This window comes from Triticum aestivum, chromosome 7A (genome assembly GCF_018294505.1).
Source record: "Triticum aestivum cultivar Chinese Spring chromosome 7A, IWGSC CS RefSeq v2.1, whole genome shotgun sequence".
Lineage (NCBI taxonomy): Eukaryota > Viridiplantae > Streptophyta > Magnoliopsida > Poales > Poaceae > Triticum > Triticum aestivum.
The window spans coordinates 299,487,728-299,498,424 of NC_057812.1; the positions used below are offsets into that span (position 1 = coordinate 299,487,728).

The following is a 10,697-nucleotide window of genomic DNA, read 5'->3' on the forward strand; positions in this document are numbered from 1 at the left end:
AATCAAAGAACTGGCATGATATTTGATGGCATCCAATGTTATATCAATGCTTGCAAGATGGATTTCAAGAATAACTTCCTCATGTATTTACTTAGGGCTAAGCCTAGTATTAAGGAAGGCATGAGGTCATGGATTGATAATGTATTGAGTAGCTTAGCATAACCATTACTTTTTAACTATCTAACCCTGTAACATACTCTTGATGCTAATCTTGTATATGTCGACCTACTAGTTTATAATGAAAAAGACTTAAGTAGGGGCTTTCCCTACTATTTTTGGTCAAAAATAAAATAGATGCTAAATACTTTTTTGCAAATCATTGGAATAAAAATTGACCTTCCTATCTTCTAACAAACTCGAACAAGGTTCCCTATATCAGTCACATTGATAAGATAATTAGTGTACTTAAAGTCAATATCTATCAATTTAGGCAACTTCAACAATCCCTCGAAGTTGATCTCCGTAAGCATCATTTCTTTGTAGTGTAAAAACTCATCCAAAACAACTCGTACATGATCAACGTCGAATGTAGATTTTAAAATACACTCCCAATCTACAATATCTGGAACAAAAACTTTGATTTTTGCCAACATTAATGTTGCCAGATGACATGTTGTGTGAACAACCTAACAAAAAGTAACCATAAAACATATATTGATGTATTAAGTCTTTTTAAAGATAACTCAAAACAGGTCATTAATAGTGAGATTACTCTAAATTTGTTAGAACAAATATTAAATTGATCACTACTACACTTAATAAATAAATCTTTATATGTATCATGTGAATCTTTATATGTATCATGTGACATAAGTAAATTTACTGTTACATGGATAAATGCTTACATGCGTGAATTAGTCCAATCAATTTCATTTCAATTGGAATAATTGCACGCGAGGGCCATCGGAATATTATTTTCATGGAGGCAAACGGATAAACTAACTAAAAGTTTCAATATATTAAGTTTCATTGAGACGAACTAGCAACTTAAGACTCAAATATTAAGTTTCATTGAGATGAACTAGCAACTTAAGACTCAAATATTAAGTTTCACTATTTGTAACTTAATACAAATTTGTTTTGTACGTACATAACCGTAGGCCTAATGGTTGTATTGCCGTTGTAAGTTTCAAGACTGTAATAATAGCAGAGAGAAATAATATGTCGAATTGATATATACTACAAACTAAACAAACGAGTACACTATAATATTAGTAATCATGAAGTCAAATTAATGAACTAACTAATTTTTTTTCAAGGGATGCGTCAACGATTGACGCATCAAGATCATAGATAGAATTGGTGGCCAAAAGGCAAGGCCAGTGTTTGTACAACCATCTCTACGGCTGCTAGAGCCCTAAATCCACATGCGGATTACTCACCATCATCCAACCTATCTACCATACATGTGACGGAGCCATGTTCTCGAAGTAGGCCGGCCGCCCTCCAGTCTTGCGTCTCCAATTCGATCCTTGCAAGCACGTCGTCCACCGATGGCGAGGCTCCATTGAACACTATGTCGTTTCGGTATTTCCACAACATCCAGAGCACCAGTGATACCACTGTCCACGCCTCCTTCCAAAAATGCTTTTGTGGATTAAGTGATGCACACCATTTCACGAGGTTTGAATCTGTTGATGGTGTCCAATCCGGTCTTCCCCAGGTGTTCATGATCCTGGCCCATACTTGTCGTGCTACGATGCACCCGAGTAATAAGTGGTCCAAAGTCTTTGGCGCTTTGTCGCAGAAGGGACACGCCGACGGGTGCAGCAGTTGTCGTCAGTGAAGTCTATCTGTCGTCCAACATCCATTCTGTGCCGCAAGCCACGTGAAAAACTTACAAGTGTGGGGTGCTCGTGATCTCCAAATCTGGACGGCTCCAATGTTCTCTATTCTTCCCGCAAAGTGAGCACGATACACCGATCGCGCGGAGAATTCTCCCGTGCTCTCCCAGCTCCAGGTGATCACGTCATCCATGCCTTGCCGCAGCTCACCGTAAAAGAATTTTGATGCATGACAACAAGCCTAGCAGTATTATTCTGCTTGTAATATTAAAGATCGTAATATGTTATGGCACTCCGAATTAATATATCCAATAGAAAGTAACTATAAACTAAACAAGCGAGTTGAATCATACATACCCAAAGAAAAACATCAACAATGAGGTTTGATTAGTATTATATACACTTCAAATTTTGTATAAGAACAAACAGCTATGGACAAGAAATGTACAAGACAACAAACATTTTTTAGCAAAACCTTCAGATAGAAGTGCACTGGTCTTGTTGATAACCTTGATGTACTTCATAAATGTGAAGAATAACAAATATTGCTTTAGGATGGTGTTTCTTGTAGGACGGGAGCAAAATAGAAGGACAAACATAGAAGCAAGAAGAAAATAAAAATGAAGGATCTGAATGAATAGTTTTTCTTGTGTTGTTACTTGTCTATGTTTTATTCACTTATCATATATTATAGACTACCCCACAAGAACAGTTACGCGACTCCATAAGGACAGGTATACGGCTTCGATTTACAGTGGCATTATACATGAATACCAAATTTTACCCGAGCCAAAAGTTTTATTATATACTCCCTCCATTCTAAAATAGATGACTCAACTTTGTACACAAACAGATTTTCAAATCTTAACGGGGTTCCCTCACCTTGCGTGCACAAGTCCCTCCGTCCCTTCGTTGCGCAGGTATCATTTTGTTGCTACCCTCACTATCCGTCTCGCCACGTAATAATAAACGGACAAACGAACATAAATTTTCTGATATTTTCCTCCTCTCCGTGCGGACAACTCCACTCCACTCGTCCACTCCTACTACGAGCTTCTCACTCCCACTCCCGCAGGCGGGTGATCCATGGCCACGGCGCTCCGCCTCCCGTCTCTCCTCTCCTCCCGCGCCGCCCCTACCACCGCCGCTCGCGCTACCATCCGAGGGAATCGGACAGGATCGTTCACTCACAGGGTCGCCGCGCAGCCTGACGACACCACCGCCACCACCTCCACCTCCACCACGCCGGCTCCGCCCGCCGGGTTCACGCCTCCGGTTCCCAAGCGGTTCGAGGTCAAGCCCGGCCAGTCAAACAACATCGCCGGCGCCGCCCTCGCTTTGCCCTTCCGCCTCGGCACCGGCGTCTTCGTCCTAGGGTAATTCGGCCCCTTCAATCCCCGTCCAAATTGGAATATACCGTGCCAATCTAGTTAGCCAAGCAGACCAAATTAATTGAACACCTCAATTGAATTTGAATTTTAAATTTAACGTTTCCCTCCAATTTGAATGGAATTGGGAAATGTTTATGTGCTAGCCAATTATGTATGTCTCAGCTGAGCTGCTTCAAATTCATTGACTAGCTCACAGTGTTTTGTTACTTTAGTCGTCCAACAAAACATGCTTTTACTTTCGCCATCCGAATGTGTGAATTCCATTGTCTTGTGCATATGCCTAGTAATTTCAGGTGGGTTTTACTTAATTTGTATGTGCCTGCAATGTGCAGATATGGAGTGACACTTGTTGATGCTAACGAGATATCACCAGATCAATATGCTTTGGATTTCCAAGGTGAACTCCTCTGATTCCCACAGTTTTGTTCGGTACAATACAACCGCAGCAGGTGATATATCAAGGGTGGAACAATGAAGCGTACTTAGCAAAATATAATTATTTGATGTAAGCAACCATTGTGTGTATCTGTCCAAGGTGAACTCCTTCTCTAGTTCCCACTGTTTGGTTAGGTACAACCGCTGCATGGAAATATTAAGAGTGAAACAATAAGGCGTACTTAGCAAAATACACAATTATTTGACGTAAACAACCATTATGTGTACCTGTCCAGTACCAGTCTAGAACTTTAGTTTCAAAATACTATTATGCAACTACATGTGTTTATTATTTAGGTCGGAAGGTGAAAGAAACGTCGAAGGTGGGGCAGTGCCCTCGACCTGCTAAGCCTATTGAAATATACGAGTTTGAAGGGTATGTTATTTCTTTGCACGGAGGTTCAAACTGGTTGTCCTTCATGTTTCTAATTGCACCTAGTTTTTGTATCAAGCGCTAATGTTTTCTTCTGACTCGTCAAGCTGATTTTTTATTCCTTCAATTGTTTGTGCATCGTGGCTAAAACCTCAGATGTCCATTTTGTCGAAAGGTGAATAATCTTTGGTTCACTATATCTGTGTTATGTAGTTTCCTTATTCATTTATTCAATATTGGTATTTATAGTCACCATGTAAATCTTGCAGGTCAGAGAGATGGTATCCGTCCTGGACCTTGATGTTTTATATTACCCTTGTCCTAAAGGCAGCCCAACCTTCCGGCCAAAGGTTCTAGAGATGGGTGGAAAGAAACAGTTTCCTTACATGGTATGCGAGACATCATTGATGGTTGTGGTTTCCAGTTCTACATATCTTTGAAATGTTATTTTAGAGATTTGATGGAGATTTACCATTAACTATGCTCATGTTGCTGAACTTTTTATTCCTGGGCAAGATTGAATTTTGTCACATTGGCATGATTTGTTCTTCATTACTAAACTAAATCAGGGAATTTTGCTCCCTTCTTTGAAATGAGTGATGCATGATGGATATAACATCACTCTTATGTTGCAGGTCGATCCAAACACAGGAGTTGCTATGTATGAATCAGATGACATCATAAATTACCTGGCAAAAACTTACGGTTTGTATTCCATTGTTTTTTGTTTTTTTACAGTGCATACCTTCCGTAGCCTTACAAACTTGTTCTAAGCCCTTTACTTGCACTTGTTTTTCAGGTGATGGAAGTGTTCCAATTATGCTAAAACTTGGTCTATTGACAGTAAGTAACTAAGTAGTTGATAATCGAAGAGACCAGGATTGATTATTATTAATTAGCATGCAGTTGTGCCTTTTGCGTAACTTTGTTTTATTTATTTTGTAGACAATAACGGCAGGGCTTGCATTGAGTGGGCGTAGCGGGAAGGTAAATTGCCAACAAGCCATGTACACTTGTTTATTCCATGTAATCGTCTGAAAGTTTTGCTTGAACCATTTCCATTATTGATTACAGGGGTCTTCCTACAGTCCTGCAAAGCTTCCATCTCAGCCAATAGAGATATGGGCATACGAGGTTTAATCATCACTACTTGTCATTATTCACAGCATTAAGGTTATTATTTGCTGTTTGCCGTAGTGTATTACCATTTCCAGGATCTGATTGTTGCAGCCTTTATTATCAGGGATCTCCTTTCTGTAAAATAGCGCGTGAGACCCTTGTCGAATTGGAGTTGCCACACTTGCTACACAGGTATTTGAATGCTTGAAACTTTGGATTACATCCGTAAGCAAATAGATGAACATTCTACCATCAGAGCATTTATAGAAGTGCATAACAGCTGTATAAATGACCAGTAGCATTAGTATAGCATTATGTTCGTGAACAAATCAATGAATATTCTGCCATTCAACAACATGCTAACAGCCAGAACTCCTGTATAAGTGACTAGCGTAGCAGCTAAATGTTCACACTTCCACACCTGCTGTCTACACACACACCCTAAGAAAAGCATCTCGTTGATACTATCAATATATGTAGCATTACACAACAATGTAAGTAACAAAAAAACTTTTGCTTCAGCTGTGCGCGTGGCAGCCCCAAGCGACAGGATTTTTTTGAGAAATATGGTCTTTTCCAGGTTTGCATCGTTGCAATTTATGCTTTTGCTGCTAAGCTTTCTCCACATAACTTCTGTGTACTGTCTTGACAGGCGCCTTATATCGAGGATCCTAACACGGGGGTAAAGATGTTCGAAAGCGCCGACATCGTAGAGTATCTGAGGGCAACATATGCTGCTTGAGAATCCCTGTCACTGTCTTTTCTCAGTAAATAACTAAATATTGAGCTCATAGCTGCCATGTCTCTTCTCATGTAGTAGATCACATTCTTTACTAGGAAAAATGGTGCATACTAGATATGTAAGGTGTAAATTATATTCGCTGCAGCTGAGACAGCGTCTTTGCTATCTAAGAGACACTGAATCTGAGGCCGTAGAAAAGAGAACTGAAATCCAGAAACGGAAGTCTTGTTTCTTTCACGGGATGTTCACACTGACGCCGAACATCAAAACGGGAGGACCCAACCAAGCTGTCCAACGGTGGGTCGTGGGTCGAGGATACAAACTGGCCCAGCGTACTCTCAGTGGTCTCAGTGGGCACTGCATGCGCACGCTCCAAAGGCCACTGCCACCATCTTCTGCCGATCCCTCTTCAGAACTGGTATCAACGAATTGACTTTGCCGGGCCTGCCGCCAAGACGCCAGACAACAACATCTCCCTACGCATGTCGATCATCCCGCATCCATCACCGAGACCCTACTGTGTCATGCCGCTGAGAAACGCCGCTCCAATGCTGAAACCATCCACCAGTCCCTTGAGCCGATGAACACCTCTAAGAATGACGTCTCCACGGGAGAAACGGCACATGAGCGCCGCCATCATTCGATCAACTGATCAAGGGTTTCCCCCGAGGTAGCGGGAGGAAGTGGTAGCTTCACCTCGATGATGCCGGAAACGGTGCCAAGAGCGTCGCCATCACTGGTCGAAGACAAGGTCTTCACCTAGATCTGCCCCACTAGATTCCCATTGACATCATGTGCACCGGTCAGACTACCTTCAAAGTCTCAGATTTATTCACCTAGATCCGACGACTACCTATTCAAATGAAAGTTTCATGATGAAAAATGAGAGGCGTTTTTGGAATAGCGGAGGCCTTGCAGACTTGGCTATACATAGGTTTCTTGTTAAATCTTCTATAGAATACAAATTATACTTTATTCGCTTGCTTGAGACAGGTAGAGATAACTTTACTTTGAAGTTTTTACCAGCAGTTTCTAGTGGTCTAGATTATGACTGTCATTGTCTCCACCGCGGGGAAGATCTCGCAGGATCTTACTTGGGGTTAATTGCGAAACCCTGGAAGTAGTTAATGTCATCGTGGGCGAATACATGGTCAAATTTCATGTGCAGTCGAAAGTTGATGGTTTTAGATGGGCTCTAGTAGTTGTGTATGTTGCGGCATAATTGGAGTTCAAACCTGACTTCTTGGCTGACATAGTGAGGGTTTGCGGGGATGAGAGACTGCCCATTTTGGTCGGGGTGACTTTAACATGATTAAGAGGAGAGAGGAAAAATAATGACAATTTCGACAAGAGGTGGTCATTTATGTTTAACGTTATTATTAGGAGTCTGGACCTGAGAGAGATTGATCTCATAGGCAAGCAATACACTTGGGCGAACAATTTGGAGAATCCAACATACGAGAAGTTGGATCGGGTTCTTACTAGTGTGGAATAGGAGCAGAAGTTTCCTCTTGTAACGGTGTGAGCGTTACAAAGGGGACTTTCCGGTCACACCCCTCTCCTTGTTAACTTGGGGGATGGGACCCACATAGGCAACAAGAATGTCTTCCCTTTTAAATTATCGTAGTTCAAGAGGGAGGTTTTCATCAATTTAATAGCCAGGGAATGAGCTAGAGAGACTAGAGGTCATTCGAATATTGAACAATGGCAATATAAGATTAGACATCAGCGTCAGTCTTGCAAGGTTAGGAAAAATGGAAGTGGCATTTACAAAGTAGAAAAGTAAAGGCTTGCTCAACTTATTAACGATCTAGACTTAAAGGTTGATTCTATCTTACTAGACGTGACTGGTCGTAATGCTAAGCAGGGAGAAGCTACGAAAGCTTCTCGGAGAAGAAGAGATAAAATGGGCACTTAGAGCTAAAGTTTGATAGGGTGGTCTAGGGGATAATTATAATACTCAGATTTTTCACATGATTGCGAATGGTAAACACAGAAAGAAAAAAATTATCAACTAGAACAGGATGAAGGTACAATTGTGGGACACGAGAACCTAAAATTGTATATCTCAAACTTCTACAAAAAAACTCTTTGGGGCACCGGAAGAGAATTTTGTTTTGCTTCATGAACATGTGGTTGGGGATTTGTCTCAACTGGGAATGATGAGAATGAGATTCTGTCGGCACTATTCACAAAGAAGGAAGTGTTCGAGGTGATAGCACAAATGAAGAACAATAAGGCCCCAGCCCCAATGCTTTCACAACTAAATTCTACAAGCGGTGTTGGATTATCATTAAAGGTGACCTTGTGCCCATGTGATGCAGAGCATCCTACGGTCATCCCCATGGACCTACCATCGTCTCATGAAGTGCCAACAGGACCTATGACTCGAGCTAGAGCTAGAGCTGTCGAGACCGAGGTGACTTCTCTCCTTAGTGATATTACATATGATCCTCTCGAGACATGGCTACTACCTAAGTCCAAGATGTTATGCATGATTAGGTACCAAGAGGACCCTCCCGAAGATGCACGTGAAGACGGACAAGTCACCAAGTCCACGGATGAAGAGAACCAACGAAAGGAGAAGAAGGAAACTCCAGGGCCCGGACATCCGGCTGCTAGAAACATTCACTATAGCAACGGTCCAGCAGCCGAAGCTACAGGACCTGGACATCCGGCCCCAGCCCTGGACATCTGGTCCCACTCCAGCCCGGATATTTGGCCTCTTCCAGGAAATCCGGCGCCCGTCACAGAACATACCCGAAGCTGAACCACTTCAGCCTGGACATCCGGCCGCCCCAGCCCAGACATCCGGCCCCTCATGAAAGCCCGGACATCCGTCCTGACGCCCGAACGTCTGGTCTCCCCTGTGTGCACACAGTGTTAGGGCCCGAGGCCCGTGTGCCCCTTCGCCCACCTTGACTATATATACTCTTCTCCTACCTACGTTTTAGGGTTAGCAAAGTAGTAGCTCATTAGATATAGAGCTTTGCTCATCCATTACGGATCTACTCCACGAGAGAGACCGCGGCCCCTCTTCGGAGAAGATCCCCTTGGATTCAAGACCCCCTTTTGGCTGGCCCCATCAAGACCTCCTTTGGAGAAGAACCGATTACCATGTATCGTCCCTTGTTGATCGTGGATCATGTATCTCCCTTTGTGTTCATGGATCTAGCATATGTGTGACTACATCTTGTTGGTTTGAGTGTTTCTCTTGTGTTCCCCTTGTGATTTCCCCTCGTGTTTCCCCTCGTGTTCTTCGCGGGATCCGCTCCTTTCGTCAAAGATCGGCCATCTAGGGTTCCACCCTACATCATCTTGGTATCTAGAGCCACGTTGATCATGATTTCGGAGCCTCCCCGTTGTGTTTTCTAGCCTTGTTTTGTTGATTTTGTCCCTAATTCGAAAATTCCCCACAAAAATAGGACCCCAATTTTTTTTGTGATTTGTTGGTGTGATGAAGTTTTGTTGGATTTGATCCGCAGATTTCTTGTGTTGTAGGTAGATCTAGCTCTCCTTCATCTTTTCCCCAATTTCCATCCACAAAATCCCTCGAATTTTGCCCCGATTTGCCACTTTCCTCGTGGAGTTCGTCCACGGATCCATAGCCCGGACATCCATCCCGAACCCCCGGACATCCGACCCCAGGCAGCATCACTTCCATCCACCGCCCGTTTTCCGTCCAAATTTTGCCAAATTTTGTTCCGATGCCCACATACACTTCCGCATACCACCACCACTTCCGCATCTCACCGCCATATTCCACATACACCACCATCGCTTACCACTACCAACTCCGACAATTTTGTCATGTTTTGCTTTGAGAATTTGAGTTGCGGTTCCATGTCCTATTGTGTTTCGGCTATTTAGGTATGGTTCTACATCAACATCGTCGCCGCTCATCTTCGCCACGGACGCGTCATCGACAACGACCACTCCACCATTTTGACACCATACCGTAAGCAAGAAGCAGTAACCTCGTCTTTGGTATAGTGATACATCATTATTGCCATTACATTGATAGCCATCATAGCCCAATTTTGCATATCTTACCCATCGAGACTAGCCATTGAGTATGGCCGGCAACGTGAATTGTGCACATTAGTGATCATACTTCCCGTATCATACATATATCATTGGTGCATATCTTGGTATCATCTCTTGTGTCACAAGGTTGTCATCGCATACACAATTGCTATCTTGGTTCGTGAAACATTGCATGAGAAAAGAGCTCAAAAAACAAAGAGCCAAACAAGCTTTTAAGAAAAAGGGAAAGATAAGCAAAGAGCTTTTAAGCAAGAACCATAGCATCATACAATATTAAGATTGTCATACTAGATAATCTTGGATCATATCATTGGAATACAATACATAGAGCATACTTGGGATAGAAGTCGTTGCATTTTTGCTTCGTAGGTTGTGCACAAGTCTTCGTATCCGCCTATTGTGCAATCGTACTAGCATATCTCTAGTGTTGTGCAACAAGAGCATTTTCGTGGATTCCACATTTTCGCTCATCCTTGGTTGCACGACCCCACTTATCTCTTTGTGTGTGTGTTTCCGTGTACCATATTTTGCTTGGTCTACTTGTTGCATTGCAAATTTGCGAATCTTTTCCAACATTATTGAAGCTCACTAACAATTGCATCAAATTTTGTGCCACCATCCTAACCGAGCTCCACCATAAGCTTTTACTTGTGTAGGTGTGAGAAACCGACAAGAATTGGTACCAATTGTGCTATTCCTTGTTCCACATTGGAGTGATCTTTGATCCATCTTCAACATCGGTCAAGGTACATTTGGTATACGTTCTTCTCTTTCTCCCACTCACATATTTCCCTTGGAATGATGGA

General features: G+C 42.5%; 1 protein-coding gene across 1 annotated transcript; it reads left to right on the forward strand.

The window, feature by feature from the left end:
• Window positions 1-2,784: 2,784 nt before the first annotated feature.
• On the forward strand, window positions 2,785-6,009 carry LOC123153003 (uncharacterized). The gene is made up of 12 exons (XM_044572337.1): window positions 2,785-3,160; window positions 3,508-3,572; window positions 3,908-3,986; window positions 4,140-4,158; window positions 4,253-4,372; window positions 4,619-4,688; window positions 4,783-4,826; window positions 4,929-4,970; window positions 5,058-5,117; window positions 5,227-5,294; window positions 5,625-5,682; window positions 5,755-6,009. Exons 1-12 carry the CDS (start codon window positions 2,871-2,873, stop codon window positions 5,842-5,844), a joined length of 1,005 nt encoding a protein of 334 aa, XP_044428272.1. The 5' UTR covers window positions 2,785-2,870; the 3' UTR covers window positions 5,845-6,009.
• Window positions 6,010-10,697: the final 4,688 nt, after the last annotated feature.